The 21,085-nt window shown below is 44.0% G+C and overlaps 1 protein-coding gene across 7 annotated transcripts in view; it reads left to right on the plus strand.

Moving 5' to 3' along the window:
• FAM13A (family with sequence similarity 13 member A) overlaps positions 1-21,085 on the plus strand; it is a 141,970-nt gene that overhangs the window by 106,994 nt on the left and 13,891 nt on the right. For 6 of the 7 annotated variants that reach the window (XM_080397311.1, XM_080397312.1, XM_080397314.1 and 3 more), the window contains 8 exons: positions 1,018-1,094; positions 1,746-1,788; positions 6,864-7,014; positions 14,701-14,914; positions 15,274-15,412; positions 16,515-16,596; positions 16,726-16,946; positions 18,304-18,387. In XM_080397311.1, coding sequence (XP_080253437.1) covers positions 1,018-1,094; positions 1,746-1,788; positions 6,864-7,014; positions 14,701-14,914; positions 15,274-15,412; positions 16,515-16,596; positions 16,726-16,946; positions 18,304-18,387 — 1,011 coding nt within the window. The remainder of the gene's footprint in view (positions 1-1,017; positions 1,095-1,745; positions 1,789-6,863; positions 7,015-14,700; positions 14,915-15,273; positions 15,413-16,514; positions 16,597-16,725; positions 16,947-18,303; positions 18,388-21,085) is intronic. The other variant, XM_080397313.1, reaches the window with a different exon arrangement.

The following is a 21,085-nucleotide window of genomic DNA, read 5'->3' on the forward strand; positions in this document are numbered from 1 at the left end:
AGCTTTCCTCTTAGCTGTCTAATTGCATCTGACTCAAAAGCGTAAGTCAGCGGTGGAAGAACTGTCAGTTCCGCTTACTCTCCTGAGCAAATCAACCACAAAGCATTAAAAGCTTGTAACCGCACTTCAGAGGCACAGTAGCCAGGTGCCAGTAGGACTTGAAGAATCACTTTGGGCAAGACTGGAACGGCTGAGCTGTGTCACCTTATGGGGCTGGAGGTGTAGCAGGTGAGAGAGGGCTGTGACTGCCCCAAGAAGTCTGTACATACAGTTCCCAGGGCTGGGGCAGGAACCACGCTCCATTCTGCTTACTGACGTCCTCCTATTTAAGAGGGGTTTGCCCACAGCCAGGGTAGAAGACCTCCTGGACATGTGCCCCAAGTGGCTTGTTTTCACAGTAGTTTTTCAAGCTCTTAGAAGACAATAGTGTTAATGTTTCTAAAGGTAGCCAAGACAAATTCCAGAACAAGTTGTCATAACCAGTTGAATTTCTTGCCCTGCATTTGTATTGGGACAACTTAACATTACCTCTGTGTACATGGCAGTCTCTTTGCGTTCTTCTGCCCGTTTAAGAAGAAACTAGGGAAGGGTTTGGCTAAGAAGGAGGGTATTTTCTAAGATGGGCATAAGCAGTTCTGCTGGGAAGATGCGGTGGATTTTGGTATCTGCTCTTACAGGACTTGTACACACCGCAGAATTACTCTCAAGTTCAGCCTGTCTGTCAGTCTGTAAAATGGGAACAGAGAGAGTACCATGCAGCATTATTACATTACTTACATTATCTTGAGGTCATCTGATAAAAGCAACAAAGCAGTGAGCAGTTGTGGGTTTTTGCAGGTTACGGGCAACAAAGTCTGGGATTTGTTTTGTTATAAACGTGCAATAGGCAATAGTCTGGTGGTTGTCTTGTTTCTAGAAGTCCTGTTGGATATTCCTGTATTTGATCTGTTTAATGGCCTGCAGCTGGACTCCATTTCTCTTATGTATCTTACTGCTTTAACATTTGCTGTATTACAGACTATGGAAAGCTTTAGCTCATCCAGGCCTATAGACAGAACAGGACCTGATGACATGGAAATTTTATCTGAAGAAAGGTGATTTTTTTTTTCTTTAAATATATGTAAGTTTTATTTTCCCTGTGGTTGTAGTACAGCCTAAGAGATCTTCCACCACAGACTATGAGGGTGACATTTAGTTATGCTGCAGAACAGCATTATCCACTGTGTTAGCTTCAAAGCAGAGCTGTATGGAGGCCCTGCATATGTTGTGTGGGCTCTGCACAGCAGCGTATGCCACCAAGACTCTTCTCCCAGCCCGTTAAGCACAGCACTGAAGATGCTGATGATGCAGACTTGAGAAGTCAGCTGTGAAGCACCTGAACCAGCGTGCTGCACACGGGGGGCTGCAGGGCCTGTCTCACCTGGCCGCGGGGTCCAGCCCTTTTCTTTGTGCTTTGCTTCTCTGCGAGAGCTGTACAGCCCCACTCTGCTCACCTGAAACAACAGTTTCTCTCCACAGTTATGTTTGTGGAGAGATTAAGGTTTGGATTAAGGGCACTAGAATTAATTGACATTATATTTTCCACAAATAGCTCCTGTCCCTTTGTCTACTGAATGAATTAATGTGTGCAGCCATAGCAAGAATCTAAAAACCTGTGTGTGTAGAAGTCCTGCTTGTTTTTGTTATAAGACAAGTCTGGTTTTGCATTTGTAATATGTTGGTGTTTTTTTGTGTTTTTTTTGTAGCAAAGAAAGTGAAAACGATGAGGTTTTTTTCAGGCACCCTCAGGTTGGTATTTTTTGGATTTTGTGTTTCAGTTTTGTGGTCTCTAAATGGGCTTTTTATTGAGTGGAAACAGGTAGTTAGGCATCTAGTTCTGTGAAATTGCATTTCTCCCAGAGAAATGGAGTTAGCGTTTGCTTTTATCTTTCCTTTCCTTCCTTCTGCTTTTTATTTACATAATTTAGGGAGCCTCTCAGCTGCTGAGGAATCTGAAAGCATCTGCTTCAGTCCCTTCGATCCCTCCTTGCCAAAAAGGGAAGCGTCACTGAAGTCAGCACTTTGGTTTAAGTGACGCTGAGTTCCCTTGTTAATCATTACAAACAGGGTGTGTGACTGGTTATCTCCCAGGGTAGAAGATCAGCTTGTCTCTCTTGTTTTCTCTAAAATCATTTGGTCTTTTATTTATGCATTCCCAATGTTGCCTTTGAACGCGGGTCTTCCATTTGTCTTAGAAAACTGGAACATCTCCTGCTTCTCTGTAGGAATTGGTAGTTGGATGGCTGTCAGGAGGGGAGATGTGACATTGATGGCAAAAGTTTTTTCCAAAACTTTCCATTTCTGCTCAGTACCACACTCCGGCATTCACTTTATGGTGTTTTTCATCTAACTGTTCCGCAAAGGAAAGACTGGGGTTGGATTAGGTGAACACCGTTGCAGTCAGTGGTTCGTTTGAGTTTGCTTGAAACACTTCCAGGCAGCCAAGCATCTAAAATACTGGGGAGAGTTATCAGAGGTGCCTCTCCCTCAGCTGTGCACCCGTTTCAGAGGAGCACACTAAAACAGCTGTGGACAATGTCTGGTTTCTGTGGCCGTCTGGAAGTTAACTGAGGGCTGGTAGTATTTTTAAGCTAGCCTCCTCTTGTGGTTTTGGTTATTTGGGGGGGGGTTTGGGGGTGGTGGTGTGTGTTTGTTTTTAATAACAGCCACTATGCATTTATAGCCTTTGAAAGACTTTGTTTCTGGTAGGTATTATTTCCATCTAGCAGGAAAGGTAAAAGAGATTATTTGCTAACAGCTGGGCTCTGACCAGCTGTGTTTGTAACTGCAGAAGTTCAGGGGACACTGAAACTTGTAAACTGTGTGAGGGGTGTTCAGTGTTGCCTTTGGTCACTGCTCTAACTGGGCTTTAGGTGGATCTCCTACTTTGCTCCCAGAGGGTCAGTAGTAATTCCCAATGATCCTGCACTTGCTTACGAGCTGTTGTGTTTTCCAGAGCATGGATTTTGCAACACCTTGTTCCTCACGTACCAGCTTGCATGTGGAGAAGGTGCTGTCACTGCCATGCCACACAATACTCCCATTAAGCTTTTAAATTAATCTGGGCGAGGTATATGTGAATATGAAATCATAATCTTAAAACAAACTTCTCCTTAGGAAGAGTTTTAAAATTTAGAATTTTAACTGCGGGAGAAGATGTAACCTTAACCCAGAGATTGTATTATATAGGAATTACAAGGTCCAGAAAATGTTACATTCCTGCAGGGTAATTTTACATTCCTTGTCCCTTGTAAGGCTTTAGCTTAGGGCAGCTTAAAGACGAACCTTCCGTAACAAAAAGCTCATTCAGGATGAGGAAGGGACAGGGACTTTCATACTCTTTCTCACCCTGTCTCCAGTCTGAAGATATTAGGAAAGGTATTTGGAATTTGCCGTAGCTACCAGTTGTGCAGACTTGCATGTCCATGGTGCAGTAAAAATACCTTGAAACACGTGTCCTGAATGAATTTTCAGTGCTTTTGTAGCCTTCGTAATGTGCCCTCGGAAGCAGCTAAGCTCTAGGATGTAGACTGATTTGAAAAACACAGGTTTCTAGTACCCAAGTCTTGATAGGGGAAGGGTGTTGAGGATTCACAGCAGCGTGGCAACAAGTGTAGAGGGGGATTAGCATGACTCAGGAGTAAGGCAGCAGCATGGCTGCGTGCTTGCGTCAGACGGTGTTAGCAACAGGTGCTTAAGGGTACTTCCTGCTTGTGGTTGTAGTGGATGGTCAGATGCGGGGGAAGCAAGCCTTTTAAATAAAATTGATTTCAGTCCACATGTAATCAAACAGAATACAACTTCCTGATCAGAATTCAAAGACCTTTTTGTTGCCTTTTACTTCTAGCTGCTTAAGCTGCTCTTTATGCTGAGTCTCTTTTGGAGCAGGGAGAATCAAAGCAGCTGACTTGGTTACTTAGATCTGTAGTTAGAGGTACTGCAAAGCACGGCTGCAGGAGAAGCTTCTAAAAAATAGAAATCAGGTGCCTAGTTTGAAGATTTTTGGGTGGTCATTTGTTGTGACTGCCACCTGCTACTGAAATCATGAACTTGCTGCCCCTTGGGTTTGTGGGCAGTTGTGGCACGTCCATACCTAAAGCACAGTGGTTCTCCCTTACTTGGTTTTGGTCCTGGGGGTTGGCAACTGGTGGCATCAGGAAATCAAATACTGAATCATCCACCACTGCATGGGTTTGGAGCGTTAGTGCAAAGAAGGTTAAACATCTGCTTTCTTGAGTCTCCTGGATTTGTACCACCACTATTCTCCAGAACACCTAATGATTTATTAATTGTGTTAGAGGCTACATCAGTGAGCAAGGAGAGTAAAACCGGCTGCAGGCACAGCACAGGTCTGTTTTTTAAACAGCTTTTAAACGTTTCCAACAGCTGAAGTGACTTTAGAAGGAAGACAACATTGATACGATCTTTCTAATATATGTGTAATGGAAACATTTACCCATCTGGGAAGTGCTCTTATGTCTGCTACAGATATTTTTAACAAGTCTTTGTAGAAGTCAGGAGGTTGTACACTCTTCATAGAAAGACATTTAACTCTGACGTTGGTATCAGTGGTGGTGACAGGATGGTATTTTCTTTTGAAATTACCTTTGAAATTTTTAAAATCTAGGTAAGTTCCTCTCTTCACGCTTCTTGATGCTATTAAAAGTAGCACCTACTTTGAAACTTAACTGATTTGTTTCTTTCAGCCTTAAAATACTGTGTTGGCAATTTAAATGCAGTTTATCAACTGGTACAGTTTGTTCTTTACTAAATGTAGAAGACTGCCTGTTTCTGGCCACTGACCAGTCTTTATGTTTGTAATGTATGCTGACTATTTAGATCCTGGCAAGAAATTTGTTCTTGGACCTTGAAGTATTTCAGTCCTTCCAACCTGGAAGCAGCTTAAAAGATATTGAATAATGAATTAGCAATTTTTCCATCTACAGCTCTCACAATAAACACATTTGTAATCAGATTTAGTGTCAAGCTGTACAAGTTATTAGTGCTTGGCAAACTGTCATTTAGTGTTTCTTTTGTTATAAAGATTGAAAAAGACAATTTATTGAAATGAAAAGGAAATACAAACCTTACACAAATACAATGCAGAACACTTTTTACAAGTACCAGTGTGTTCGTCACTCAGGTTTTTAGAACCGTAGAACAGCCCCGGCTGGAAGGGACCTTGGAAGATCACCTAGGCCAACCTTTCACAGGAAAGGGAGCCTAGATGAGATAGTCCAGCACCCTGTCCAGTTGCAGGGATTGATGGGATTGAATCCAGATAAAAACATTGATTCATATAATTTGTCTACTGGGCAGATTTTTCCCCTCCCAGCATGAAGTTTACTTGTTTTTCCTCTGCTCAGAGTGGAAAAAACCCACAACCCATCATTAGCTTTATGCAGATGAAAAAAATTAAATGTGCCATACTGGCATATGCTAAGGATATTGATTTAATACAGTTTGGCCATGCCTCTGGGTTCACAAGTAAAACATGTCCAAATGTACTGGTTATTTTCTTCAGGCCCGTTTTCTTCACACATCAGCATATGCAGATGGCTAACTAGATTATCAGAATTCCTGCAGGGGGACATCTGCATGTTGGCTACCTGCTGGACTCTGTTTGAGAGAATTATACCCAAGCTGTTCTTACCAAGATCAAATAGCTTACGTAGTAATGTGCCGCTGTCTATCCGGATAGCTCCATTTGTTGGTGGGTTTATACATTATCACACTATATGTTTATGTACACGCCTTACACTTCCTTTTCCCGACTGCCCTCTGTGAGGCATTACAGCTATTTCATGGTAGAGTGACAAAACTGCCCGTGTCATCAAGCGCACTGTTGCAGACACGCGCACTGTGTATCTGCATTGTGGGAATGGCAGTGATTTCTGCATAAATGCGCACGACGTGTGGTATGTGCAGGGGTGAATAGTGGTGAAGCAAACAGCGGTTGCTTCTAGGTAGCGCTAAATGATGAATCATTTACTTGACAGCATGCCTTTTTTTTTTTTCCCCTCCTAAGTCATTGGATGCTTGTGTGAATTTTTTGGCTTTTTCCCAGAGTCCACACTGCTTCCAGCTGAGATGCCAAACCCCACTGCCGTTTGGATTTGCGCAACACTGCTTTAATACCCAGAGCTCCTCCATAAATAGTTCTGCTCTCCCCACGCCCAGCTAGAAAACAACCACAGGAAATCGGGGAATGTGCAGCCAGCACAGCTTAGCTGGCACTAATTGATCTGAGCCAGCACAGCCTGCATGAGAGCATTCATGTACGTAGCCTGCGCTGCTGGCTGGCTGCGGCTGCTACCTCAGGAGCTCTGGTGCCTGCTTTTTAGAAGACACCATATTGCTACAGACTTACAGCAGCAGCAGCGTTTTTGTTGTTGCTCCAAGGAGTTGTGCTCCTTTAGGAAGTGTATGCAGCCGCCCCCCTCTCTCTCCCTTTCTCCCTGCCTTCCTCCCTCCCTTTTCATCCCAATCGATTACCGGAGGCTTTTTCAGCTGCATGCAGTTGTCAGGGCAGGTAGTCTTGGGAACTTGCAGTGGCTATTCCTGAAGGAAAAATCCAAGGAAGACAGATGGATGGATGTTTTTACCGGTGTGAGTGAGCAGTTAGTACGTAGGGGTCACCACGCAGGGGATTTGGATTCGGAGCTGGAAACACCAGGGTCTGTTTGTTTGGATGTTTTTAGCTAAAGGTGTGAGCTTACTGCTGCTGTGACTGCAGGGTGGTGTTTTTTTTTCCTCCTCTGCCTCCTGAAACATCCTTTTTTTTTTTTTTTCTTTCTCATTTCTGCGGGTATACGGGAATATAGCTGACTTCAAGTATGAAGATTCAAGAGCATCCAAGCATTCCTGAAAACAAGTTGCAAAGAAATCAAGATGCCGATGACCAGGAAAACAGCTTTGTGTCGGAAGTGCCTCAGCTGGATTTGACAGCGCTGTGTGATGACAACAACTGGGAAGGTAGGATTGTGTGATGGCTGGTCGTACAAGTGAAAAGAGAGAGAGGGAGACCTGAGTGGGCTGCGTATGTCTTTATGTGATCATTTTCCCTTGCCAAAAACAACAGGAAAGCAATTTGGTCCTTAATATGGAACTGAAAGTTTGGAGAAACTGGAAGCAAAATACTGGATGGGTACGAATTCTAATTGTCACTTAGAGAAAGAAAATTAGTTGGTTTATTCTTGAAGTTACTTTCACATGTTGTTTAGTACTCTTAAGTCCCGGAGTGTTTCAGGATAACTTATTTCTTGGTGGCTGGTCACTCATATTAAGCTAGATGGCCCTATACTTCAAAGAAGCTGGGTGTTTCACAGTCTGAAAGGAACTTCCTTCTTTCTTCCTTTTCTTCCACTTCAATCGCTATTTGGAAATAATGATTCAGATCTGAAAAGCGTAGCTGGAAAAAAGGCTGTCTGTCTGCTGTTTTGTCTTTTGATAGCTCTTACAAACAACTTTTTTATGTATGCTGTGAAAAAATTCTGATCGCCAGCTCAAACAGCAGTGTTAAATTGTGTGTGCTTTAAATTATTTTAATAGTGGTTCTTAGTGGCTGCACTGACTCAGTTAAGGGTGGGAAATCTGGGGGAGCTCTGTGGGTGCCGTGAACCTCAATTTCATTTGAACTTGAGATAAATTTAAGGTGTCCAGCACCTCTGGGATCAAACCCTTTTCCAGTTACAGGGTTTCCATGTGCAAGCAAGAATTCTGTTTGTGCTTTAGGAGTGAAAGAAGGGCTTTGACAGGGAAGAAGCAGGAAAAGGGGGAGTACGGTATTTTAATAAGCAAGAGAGGGGAAAATGTGTAACTAGTTTATTGCTCTAAATCTGCTCCTGCCTCCACAGAATACGTGACCTAGTATATTTTGCCTTTCCCTCTAGGAGTGGAGTAGTTATGACACTTTGGGCATGAGTAAAGAAAACTTGCAGCCGTGGCTGCCTTTGATTCACCAGGCAACTAGTCACCATGGTTGGGAGAGCATTTCTCCATTTGCTTGCTAGGCGGGGATTCCCTGGGTGGTATCACCACGTGTGCAGCATGGTTGATCAAAGCGCCGTGGAAAGGCTCCCAGGAGGCCTTGGCTGCTGTATGTGTTTGCTGGGATGCTAATTAGCACTGCCCCGCAGGGTCTCAGGCCAGGGTGAGCATGTCTGTGTTCTCAGAGGTGATGTGTGGCTTCAGCAGTCATGTGAACCTTTGGAAATAATGACTCTCTTTCTTTTTTTCTTTTTTTTTTTTTTTTTTTTGGTCTTCTTGGGTTACTAATGGGAGTCATATGAACGCATGAAGGGGAGAACAGAGATCTGCCAGAGAGGCTTTCCCATCATACAGAATAAGTTGCACCTTTGGTACAATTCCTTCTTCATAGGTGTGCTCTTACGGATTCTAGCTTTCTTGCCCTGCAAATATGAAACAGGATTATGCATGTGTGACTGTGCTTGAAGAGTGCTTCTCTTTGATCCTTCCTTCCTCTGTTCTGCTCACATGCATTTCACAAGAGGAGGAGATGGACAGCTGTCTGTGGTGAGAGAGATGCCATCTTCTAAAAGGCATGCCTTCCAGAATCACCATTTTGTTGATGCAGATGAAAAAGCAGCAAAATGGTGCCTTCTGAGTCTTCCATAGCTGTGGGCGTGAAATCAAGCTTGCGGCATCCAGGAGGTGGAAGATCTTAACATCAACTCTCAGGCTGCTTCTGCAGCTAACGACAGAGTCTGTAATTGAGACTGGCTTTGCAAGGCAGGGTTGTACCACCCATCCACAGCTCTAGCAGCCAGGGCATCCTCCCTTCCTCTGCCAGCCAGCCTGTGTCACTCAGACCTTCACAGACCTCTCGGGATCTGTGCTGCAGCTCTGGTTGCATCCCCAGTGAAAAGGGAAAGGACTGTGCCTCCAAATGCAGTAACACTTGAGGAGTTTATTGCTTTGCTCTAGCAAATTTGGTAGATCCTTCTCTCAGGAAATTACCTGTTCTTCTGGGGCATAGTGGAGCTGACTTCTGGGTGCCGAGTCCTCTGTATCATACCGCAGGAGACAGAGCATCTAGTGATCAGGACAACAGCTGCGCCTTTTAGAAGTGGCTTGTGAGAACAGTTACAGGTTGAGGGGTTGCCTTCAGCTGTAGCTGTCACTGCCTCCAGTCAGATGTGAGGGAAGAGCCTTCAAGAGTGGGCACAGAATTACACAAGACAGCCTTGTCCACTGACTAGCTCTTATTTGTCTCTCAGGCAGGCTCTCCATCACGTTAAGACCAGAGCTACCTTAAAAGCCCTCCTTCAGGGGCACAGAACTGTGATAGCTGCTGCCAGGCCCCCCCGCCTTTTATCTTACGCTAGAAGTAATTCTTACCAGATATTTTTTTTAAGGTTCACCACATCGTCCAATCTGTACACAATAGGAGAGAAGTGCTGTACTTCTCCAGGCTATGTTCCCTTTACCTAAAGCTGGGCAGAGAAAGGACAGAGACGATGGCTTCGCGCTTCCTCCGGTGCGTAGGCTGCTCGGCACTCTGCTGTGTGCCTGCCTTCTCTACCTGCCTCGCCTGCTACCTGTAAGGGCATATGCGTAGTAGTCATCACGCTGCCGATGTAGGATGCAGGGCGTGAGTAGTGCCCCAGCCACAGTCAAGTTCTGAACACTAAGCCTAGGTGTGTTTCCCATGATCCAGGAGAAATATTTGACTAGTGTGCATTTGGCAGACACAAATCAAATCGTTTTATTCCCGGGCTGGGTGTGAACTGAGCTGTCTCTGTGAACTGGGATGTGTGACTGCTGGGCTTGCATGCTAAGCTGGTGGGTCAGTCAGTGCCAGCTGAGACAGCTTGCGAGCAAGCGTTTTCAGAGCTGCTTCCCTAGCAAAAAGTTTTTAATTGTTGCGGATTACGTTTGAATGGAGTGCTGTGAGCGAGGAGGACAGAGTGTTCTTTCACAGTCCAGCACTATTGTACAAATTTCTTACCAAATGTTTCTAATTCGAGCCCAGAACTTGCTATCCTGCCCTCAAGGAAAATCTGCAAGTATGTTACTCTCCGTAACAGCGGCTGGCAGTTCAGTAAATCAATACGATGCGTGTGATTGCTGCCTACATCGCCCGATTACTGACGCTTTAAAAAAAGTTCTGTGGATGAGATTTCAAGCAGTTTGCAGTAACAAGCAGTTAGGAAACAATCAGCAGACATTTTTCTACAACCTTCGAAGCTTGGGGGGGGGGGGGGAAAGGATAGAAGCAGAAATGCAAAACACAATTTGGGTTCTCAGTGTTGAGAACTCAAGTATTGCAGCACTGAGACCCTGAGGGTGAAGCTGATCTACGAATAGTTTCAACACTGACTTAATTGGTAATTTCCCATGGGAAAAAAAAAAAACCACCCCAAAAAAATCCGAAGAGTACAGCAACAGGGAAGCTAGATTTGGATTTCTTTTTCTCAACACTGTGGACTTAAGGTACATCAATGTATTTGTGTAACACTCGTTAGCGTAAGGAATCAAAAGGTGATGAAACACATTGCATTTTTATTACTATGTGTAGAAAAGAATAATTGCATTGTGTACTGATTTTATTTGATAGCACAAATATTTTAAAAACTATTTTTTCATTGGTTATTATGATGTTATAAACAAAACACAAAGTTGGTTTGGTAGCTGAGAGATGTGTCATCTCACTAACTGAAAAGGCATGGTAGCACTTTATTTGGATCATTTTTGATCTGTGTAGGAAGAATACCTCTTGATGTATTCAAACAAGGATGTTTTCAAACAGTTATTTATAAGATGAGTAAAATAGGTTGTTACTGAGCTAGTGAATGTTTTGGGGTTTTAAATTGCTTTTTTCACTTTATTATGAGAGATCTTTCTGGGGTCTTTCAGGTGGGATTTAATAGTAGGACCTCAGGTGTGGTAATGAGTTCAGACTTTTTAATCCCTCTGGACCTACTTGGGTTTGCAGCAGCTGAGATTTGGCCTCCTTTGTTAGACGGGGGTGTGTAAAAGCGGTGTGAGCAGCATGCATCAGCTGTGTGGCTGCAGAGGAAAGGGAAACAGGAGATGCCTGCGGCATTTTGCTGGCTGCATCTGACATGGGCTGCGTGTGTGTGTGTGTGGCCACCCCTCTGTTGGCCCTGCAGCCCCCAGTAACCCTGTGGCAAATGTACAATACGGTGATAAAAAAAAAGTCAGGTTTTATCAGCGTGGCGGCTTGGAGCTCAGCAATAATACACCAATTTGGTACAATTAAATCTTCCTTCCTCCCTTCTTGCATGACACAGGTTTATTAATATCTCCAGCCCTCTGTGTGGCAGGTTGCAGAGAGGTTGTATTGCCGTAGGCGTATGTGTGCCTACAGAGTTCTGCAGAGCAACACCTGGCAGATGGCTGACAGCTTTGTTGAAAGATTAGCTGGTTGTGGGATTTTGAGAGGGAGTGCAGCAGTTCTGAAGGACTGCAGGCTCAATACCAGCATAATTCATTTCTTCAATGCCGACTTAGAGAAAGTGTACCTAGAAGAAATGCATTGAGAGTCTGACCAATAAACAGAAATTTTTTTCACCTTTTCTCTGCACTGGTATAGCCATGCTGGTTAAATATTCCCAAATATATTTATTTTCACAAAAGATTTTCATTATGGAGAAGGGGGGGTGGGGAATAGTACATGGAAAGACTGTGGAGGTGAGTAGAAAACTGAGTTTTCTCTGAGCAAGACAGATCTGTTCAAGACAGAACATGAATAAGGGTAACTGTTCTGTCAAGCTAATGGCAAAGAAAAGGTGGAACTTTTACATTCCTTACTGAGATTTTGTTCTTCAAGTAGCAGAAAGGGGAAAGGGTAACAATATTAATCCTGAGAGCAGATACTTCAAACCTGAGTCATTAAGTCCAGGAATTTAGCAGCCTTCCGAAAAGGCTCAACACTCCGATAGCTATTTTGGGTAAATGAGTAACAAAAGGTATTACGTATTCTGTTAAACACTAATTGATCCGTTGTGCCCTGTCAGAAAAAGTGGCAGCTTACCCTTAGCAGGTTCCTATATATTTATTCAATCCAGCAATTCCAGTGCTTCCAGCTGAAGCACCTGGCACCGGGCCAGTATGAGGGAAGGCAGTTGGACTACAGCTCTGGTCCACTTTGTGATCGGATGTAGATAAAATCCATAATTCTACTTACCTAAATATGTTCTTTAATTAATTGCTGTGCAACATTCTAGGGGGTTATCCATTTTTTGTGTCCAGATGAGATCTTTTTCTTTCAAATACTTAAGAGTCAGTAAGGGAAACAAGATACGCGTGGACTCAGGCCCTCCAGGAGTGAGGGTTAAAACCAGCTGATTTGCTATAGCAACCTTTTCTTCTATCAAGTCCCAAGTCTGATTTTTCCTTTTATTCCTTTTTTCCATCTCCTTTTTAACACTTTCTCCTGTGGAATGTGAGTTTATCTTTTTGGGCAGTATATTGAAATTAACAAAAGAGAAAGTAGACATACCTCAGCCTCCGGTAGCTTGCATAAAGTGCTTTGCTGTCTTTGGGGTTTGATCAGAAGCTCTTTGAGCCACTACAATTCCCTGAATGTCGCATGCTATCTGGTGTATAAATCCACCTTGGGACAAAGTCACATGCATCATGCATGATTAATAATGGCTTTGTTAGCCAGTGTGGTGTAGCAGCTTAATTTGGTTACTGCTAAGTATGCTGCTGATTTCTTCCAAGTTTATTCCATGTATATAAATCCCATGGAGGTGTGATTTAACCATTTCCAAGAGCAAATTCTGTTTTGGGGTGAGAATGTATTCCAAAAATCAGACAAGAGAGATGTCTGCAAGAATTGTGTGCATCACTTACATTTGACTAGCAGGAATGAAGTTATCAGATTTGTTCCTTTAGTGTTACTAGTCATTATTTTGCTACAAGAGATCTTGTTGAGGACCTTCCTGAAATCATGAGTGATCAGGGAAGTGTGCAACACCAAAGTGTCGCAGTTTGGCTGAAGAGTTTGCCCTTCGTTTCACCCTCCTCCTTATCAGATTCCTTGAGCAAAATATTTCAGGTATTAGGAACTGCCAAGGTTGAACACAGCTAAGAAAAAACTCTTGTTCTAGAAATTAATTGAGAAGTGCAGGCTGCATTAGCTTTCCAGTCCGTGGCAAAACAGCCTACGTACACTCGGGACTTACACACCTCATCAAAGTAGCCTCTGTGAGCCAGGCTTGTATGTGCTTCACTTAGCACAACACCTGCAAGAGGCTCTTTGCAAAAACCTCCAGCCATCCCTTTCAGAGCAGCACATCAGTTTGCATGCAGCACCAACCTCTAAGCAGAGGCGTGCCATTTATATTCATGTGCTAAGGAAGAAGGGGGGAAGAGCGTTATTTGATGCCGTGTGCAGGCAAAATACCGCTGAGCCTGTCATTACTGAATTGTGGATGATCTTGTGCTGTCTGAATTGTACATGGGTGGGAATATTAAACAGCATACAGATGCTGTAAGGGAAGCCTTATGTAATCTGTTCGGAGCTATGAAAATGTTAACCTTGTTCAGCAAAAGGAAATACTGCTTTTTATTCAAAAACCGGGAACTTCAAAAGCCCCTTCTCTTCATGGAAGAATAGATGCACGAGGCATGGGAAATCATGAGTCCGTAGCTCTGCAACTGGTCTGGGAGCTTTCTATAAGGTTTTTGTTTTCTTACTTGACTCTCAAACTATTTGTTAGATTTGTAAGTTCAAAGCCTGGCTCTTAAACTGTCTAATCCCGTGGTGCTAAGTAGGAGCATGCAAATCAGCTTAGTAAACTATCTGAACACAAAATGTTGGACTTCTTATGGCATCTGGAGGGAGCGATCACAAGATTGAGGTGGTAGCTTTCCTTGGGCTCCGTTATGCTAATTAGCAATGCTACTGCTACGTTTGGTTTCCCTTTCTCTCCCAGTCCACCATCTCCCTGTAGAGCATTGCTTTTACTTCCAGCTGGTGAGGTTGTCCAGGTGGCTGAAGATCTCCACTTTTCCACCATGCTGTTAAGCAGCAGGATTGCACGCGGGATAGAGAAGGGGGAAACTCAGACCGTATTACCATCATTGTTCATTTCGAGGCTAAGCACCCTGTGGAACTGGGTGTAATGTGAGACAGCTTTTCCTTGCAGACTAGAAGAACCTAGGCTTATTCCCAGTCTTTGAATTTCCAATAGTGGGTAGCAGGGTTGTACTGGAGTGCTGGAGGCTATGGCAGGACAATTAATACGCAACTCATTTACAGCATTTGTACACCCTGAAATTGAAAAAAAACCCTCCTGTAATCCAGTTGCCTCCTTTATACTGCAGTGTGCCAATAATTTTCTCTTGTCCAGCGTAACTTTTCCCTCAGAGGTGCTGGCTGGCGATAGCCTCGTTTGGTGTCAGTCCATGGTAATTACTGGCCAACTTCTGGGTACAGTTTTCTGTTGTGCCTAGGAGATCATTTGTGTTTCTGGAGAGTACCCACTGTGGCCAGGCGCTGCTTTGCACGCTGGGCAGATAGATGCAAATAATGACCCAGAGAATGCCTGACGACAAGGAATCACTGTGCGGGACAAACAGGTCAGGGTTCTTTAGAAAAGTTGCCTGGAGTCTGTCGTACGTGTAAAACAAAAACGATAAAACCAGCCTTTGTCTTACTGTTCCCAGAGCCCATCCCTGCTCTTTCCTCATGGCAGCGAGACGGCTTAGACTCAGATGAGGCTCGCCTTTCCCCGCAGGCCGGTCGCTTAATTCGCCAGCTTCTGGATGAGGACAGCGATCCCATGCTGTCCCCTCGCTTCTATGCCTATGGACAGAGCCAACAGTACCTGGATGATACAGAAGTGCCTCCTTCCCCTCCCAATTCTCATTCCTTCATGAGGTGGGTTGTGATTTCCCTGTCCTGATTCTCAAACCCAGCTGTAAAGGGTGTGCACAGTTGCATCAAGCCACAATGCCAGATAGCTGTGCTGTGTTTGGTTTCTGTTCCTGCTGATGGGAAAGGGATATTTTTAGAAAAACTCTTGGTAACTAATAGTTTCTGGGTTTGTGAATTGACATCTAGGGAGTGGCTGTTGCTGAAAAGTGCTGTTACAGCATCTTTTGCTGTCATTACAGAGTAGCAACATAGCATTCTCACTTCTGTGGGATTTCCCATTATTTGCACAAAGTTTTAAGTGGCCTTCTTTGCATGAAGACGTACTGTGGCTGTTTGGATAAGCTCTTCTCTGCTCTTGGTAGGAGGCGGAGTTCATCTTTGGGATCTTATGAAGACGACAGAGAGGACCTTACCCCTGCACAACTCACCCGGAGGATTCAGGGACTGAAGAAAAAGATCAGGAGATTTGAGGACAAATTTGAAGAGGAGAGGAAATACAGAGTGAGTCTCTAGGAGTTAAGCATTTGTATGGAGAGTTATGCATTAGCAACAAAGGGAAGGGACATCAGGCAAGTCTGTCAAACATACAGAGTGCTTGAAAGCTTTTATAAGGTCTGAAAAAGAAAACATGAAAAAAGCTACTGCCCAAAAAAAGAAAACATGCATCTGTACTAAGCAAATTGCCTTTCCAAGCATTATGCATTATCAGTGCAAAACAAGGGATAGCCTAATAAACTGGTAAGAATTGGATCAATACGTAAGACTGTGTGCCACAAGCACGGACTCAGTGTGTAGGAATAGCTATGCTATTCTGATTGTTTGTTTATTAAAGTTCAGCTTATGGGAAGCACAATTGCACATCTCATTTGCATGATGGTACTCCCAGGACAGCAGTGCATTGCAGAGGAGAGAGAGCAGCCGCCTTACTTCTGAGCCAGGAACCACAGTCAAGTGCTGCTGAGCAGCAGCAGTGTACTGTACTGTTAATTGTTCCTGACATGCCCTTCCAATGCATAGAAAGCTTTTTAAGGAAATAAAGCTTTGCGTGTGTGTGTCTTTGTTGGGGATCTAAACTACAAAGGAATGTGCTGAAAGGATCTTCCTGCACTAGAAAAGGCTGGAAGAAATGCTCAGGGCTTGCTGTAGCCTAGCATTTGCGTTATTTTGCTGTCTTTGGATGTAAGGAAGCTTTTGGTGTGAATATGTGCATCACCCTAACACTTCTCAAACTGTTCATGCTAGGCTAACTATTTTGGAGGTGCCGTCTTGTTAGAAAACAGTAGGCACAAGGATTCCAACGTTCATCTGGCCCTCTGAGGCACTCCTGCAAATTCATGTTTGCCATCAAAAGTTTTGTGTTTTCTAAAAAGAAAATCAATCTTACGATGCCCTGAAGAGTCAGTGCTGTGACAGGGAGGAGCAATTAAAACAAGGTCTGAAATGAGCTGGTCAGAGGCCTGCAGGGTGCCAGTCAGAAGCTAGTGCTCATGGTCCATGCCGGGTCCGAATTCTGTTGTACCTACTTCTGTGACATATACTTGTTTCAGTGGGTCTCTCCTGTTGGTTTAACACAGATTCAGCATTACTGTTTTTTTCCTCCCAGCCTTCCCACAGCGACAAAGCAGCCAACCCTGAAGTGCTCAAATGGACAAACGATTTGGCCAAATTCCGAAAGCAACTTAAAGGTGAGCAACCACCACTGGTGCGCCTTTGTGGGGCAGCTGGACTCTGCCTCATTTAAATTTGATGTTAGGCAGCGATCTTGTCATTGCCACATTTTAAATCACTCCCCTTCCCCCAAATGCCCTGTTTAGAGTCAAAACTAAAGATATCAGAGGAAGACCTTGGCCCTGTTGTGCGTCAGCGAAGCAACACGCTCCCCAAGAGCTTCGGCTCTCAGCTCGAGAAGGACGACGACAAGAAGCAAGACCTGTCAGATAACTCTGCCAAGCCTGCAGTGGAAGCGACCCTTGATTCTATCCAGAAGAAGCTTCAAGAAAAACGAACAGAGACAAACCGACCTGAAGATATTAAGGTACGATGTAGGCAGATCAAATTTAGGCCTTTAAGTACAAGTGGGTCACTCATGGCTGCAGAGTCATTTGGGAAAGCCTTGTGGTCTTCTGTGTTTTGTTGCAAAGTCTACAGCCTTTACTCCTGGCTCACTTGCTTTAGTTTCTTTCCCTCTGCCTTTAGTACCTGATTTTTTTTCCAGACTTTCATTTCTGTTGAATGTCACTGTGTGTGCTTTTCCTGATCCTTGTATATTCCATGTAACGTTTCTGAATTATTGCAATATTTCCTGCCCTGTATTTGGCTATTTCTGTTGTTATCCACAAAGGCTTTTGGCAAATTCTGAGTCTTCCAGTGATTCTGGACATTGGGTCATCTGTTTTCTTCTAGTTATCGCTCCAAAGCTGAATGCTCTTCTCTCAGGGATTTTATCACTACTCTTCAGAGTTTTGCATTGAGCTGTGTTAGCTGCTGTGATCTCTGAGGGTTGTGAGCAGGGAGATCTTTGTGTCTGATGTTGCTAGTTCCTGAGGTTTGGGCAGCCTTGGAAGTGAAGTCCTTTAGTCTGTTGACACATAAATTGTGCACGCTTTGTAAGAGAGGGGCAGACAGCATTATCTTTGTTTACTAGATCTTCAGAAGATGATGATACACAGCGTGTGTTCGGCTGTTTTCTGGTGGTAGCAAGAATCCACAGCCTAGCTGTTTAAAAGAGGGTCTGTGATAGTCTTTGGTGCTATGATAGGGAGAGAAGGCCTGGTGTCAGGCAAGTTCGGTGGGGGAGCTCTGGCAAACTTACTTAAAGAGTTCCCTAACTGTCTGCCCTTTGGTTTTTTGGCTTGGTCCCCTCAGCCTGTCTGCCAGAGCTTTTCACTCTATAGCAGAATTGGCAGAAGGAGATGGTCTGACTGCAATTCAGTTCTTGGTAGTCTGTTTATGGCAGTCAAAGCAAAGATGGCAAGCTTTGCAAGAGGTGCTGGAGCTTGCCCCAGATTGGGAGAAAAAGAAGGAACATGTGCTTTGGTGTAGAATTTACACGTTGGATTTTAACTGAAAAAGAGGCGCTGTGATTAAAAGTTGCATGCCATTGTTTTCTCAGAGCACATTGATAATTGGTAAGTCCCCGATATGTACATAAAACACCTTCACATACAAATTTTATATGGTTCTAATCTTTCTGCATTGTGCATAGGGTGCCACTCATGTTAACAGTCTCTGGCAATGTAGCTGGGAAGAGAGGACTGGAAGGCAGAGACCCGTCTTCAGAACATTTTAATGACAAAATGGTGTGACTCGGTTAGGCCACAGATCAATATTGTTCAGTCCAGGAATCTGACTTCTTTTTTCTTCCTCCTCTCTCTGTATGCCGTTCTTCATAGGACATGACAAGAGATCAGATAGCAGCTGAAAAAGTGGCTCTTCAAAAAGCTTTGCTGTATTATGAAAGCATTCATGGCAGACCGGTATGTACAGCAGCATTTTTTTTTTTTATAAAGTACATCTTTATATGTCTTTGTCTGCGGTAAATGATCCCCCTAATGCTCCTTTGATGTCACAGTCATTAGACTTCTTGCTGTTCAAACCACACGTGCATCCTCTAATCTACCTCTCTGATCCTTCGCGGCCATCACTACCCAAGAGTGTGTTCTCAGCAAGGCGATGTCTGCACGCAGCGCTGTGCTTGGCAGATACCCGTAGGACCGAGCCTCCGGGCTGACTGAGGCAGAATGTGCATTATTTTAGCATCACACTCACCAGGATCCACAGATACCCAGTTTGTGGCCCAGTGGACTCAGCCACCTTTACTGGGGATATAGTCTGCACGTGAATAGTTGTGTGTGGTCCCCCATCCAACCAGGAATTTTGCAATTTGCTAGTATTAGTGGCTAACTGGGAAGACAGGTGTGCATACATTGCTCCTTCTTGGAGGAGCTACAGCATGTTTCTCCCAGCGCTTTGCTGTTCGCAGGGAGGTGCCGGCACCTTGCTATTTGCACAATTCGCTTGTGCCGAAAGGTTCGTGCAAGTTTGTCTGCTAAGCAGCCCAGCATAAGTTGAGAGGCAATTTCGTTCTTCTTCTGAGAAACCGATGTTTTTTTCCAAGTGCCAGGGAAGCAAAGGTCATGAGGTTTCTTGCACATTTGATCTTAACAAAGGAAAATTATTTGTGAAGACAGAGGATTAAGTATTGTGTCCCTGCCGTGGCAGAAACACTGTGGCTTCCAGGACACCATTGTTGGCTTTGTATGAATCCCTCCTCCTCTTTCACTGACAGCGTTATAATCTTTGCTACCCGCTGTATAGGTGAAGTAACTTAATTTCAGAGTGGTGCTAATCCCTTGAGCAGCGGCTCGGGAGCAGCAAATTACTGCTTATAAGGAGTACTTGATTAGTGCAGCTGACAAATCTGTCATTCTGCTGCTGCACGGGATTCCTGATCGCTTCCTTCCTTTTGCTCTTGAATTATTTCCTCCTTTGTCCATTGTTTTAAAAAAAGTATTGCTAATTTACTTAAATACCTTTGTGAAGGGCTAATATTGCACAGTCACATATACTGGCAACTTAAAACAGCATAATTTATGAGAGGACGTGCAGTTTTATTCTTGGGTGAAGGAGCAAAAGGCCAGCACAAGGGAATCCACTTCACCTTCCCTGCCTCCCCCCCCGAGACAGTCTGCTTTTCTGCTTTTACAATGACATAAATCAACAGGTGGCATCTCGTTGAAGTGAACTCACTTAAATCTGTTTAAAAAAGAGAACAAGTCCAGAGCCTAGCTTGTCAGCATACCTTTTATTTTTTCCTCCCCTTTCTGATCCTTTATTTATACAACTGCTTTTTAATTTGTTTGGGTTTAAGTAAGCAGCCTATACCTAGCAACGCTGCATGGCAAGGAGGACTGCAGCTGATCAGCTTTTGCTGTTCCCAGCGCTTGGCACTGCAGCAGTGGAAAAGTACCGAGAGCTTGAGGAGAATGGGGATAGTTCAGCCAAGTATTTTTTTTTCTTAAAGATATTTTAACTAAATAAGAAAAACAATGGAGCTGACATTTATTGTGCAACCGGGTCTTTCTGCACCAGTGGTAGATGAACCTGCAAAGGTGGAACTGAACTGTTTAAGCCAAAAAGACCATCTCTGCAGAAATTCTGGAGCTGCTGTGACAATGCAAGCAGTGGTCTGTTCCTCAGCTATTGCTCTTCTGCCATGTGGAGTGTGCCCCAGAGCTGTGTCAAAGGCTCCATTATTCCAACAGGCTTTTTACATTTTAATGTTCTCCCAAAATATACCTAGGTTTTGCTGGTATTACTTATGTTTACCTACTGAGACAGTTTGCCCGTGTGATAAACATTTTCTTTCAGAATCTGCCTTCTGTTAAATGTGCTGGTGTAAATCAGCAGGGCTGACTCAGGCCCCATACATACACTTCTAATGCCTAAATTAATTCTCTGTGTTCTCTCTCCACGCTGATATTCAGACACTGAGGCATGTCGTTTATTTCCATTCTTCCACATACCTAAGGATCTTTTGCCCATTCCAAGGCTTATGTTTATTTTTCTGTGCAGAACAGTGCTATTTATCGGCTTTGAAATGTTGTTAATTGAAGGTTTGGTTCTCAGCCTCAGTGTAAGCCTCAGCAGTCATTTTTTTTTTTGTTTTATTTTTTTAGTAACAGAGACTGAGCTAACAGTAGTGCTGTGCCTTCTGATCTACTAACCGCTAACCTAGTAAAGCTAGGGAGAATGAGAGAGAGGCAGGCTACCCAGTTTTTCCAGTAGCATGCTTGATGGGTTGCAGACAAATGCCCTAAGTTGGAGGCAACTTGCTAGCCAGTGCCATTGAATGCAACAGATCAACACAACACTCAATACAGAGAGGGCCGAGTGAATTGTCTGATGCTGCTCACATCCCTCTAATCCATATGTGCTACTTATGCAACCAACAGCCAGCCTGAGGGTGTTGGAGCTGGCCTGTGCTCCAGAGGTGTGGGGCATGCAGGCCCCAGAGCTGGGACTGCCCCTCTGTACGCCCCTTGTCAGGCTTGGGGATGTTCGTATTGAACCCAGGAAGAAATAAAAAGGCCTTCCTCCTCCTTCCTCCCTGTTCATCTGCCCCCAACATAAGAAAGAAACTTGATTATCGGGAGGAAGATGCTGCCTCCAGAT

This window comes from Falco punctatus (genome assembly GCF_963210335.1).
Source record: "Falco punctatus genome assembly, chromosome: 1".
NCBI lineage: Eukaryota > Metazoa > Chordata > Aves > Falconiformes > Falconidae > Falco > Falco punctatus.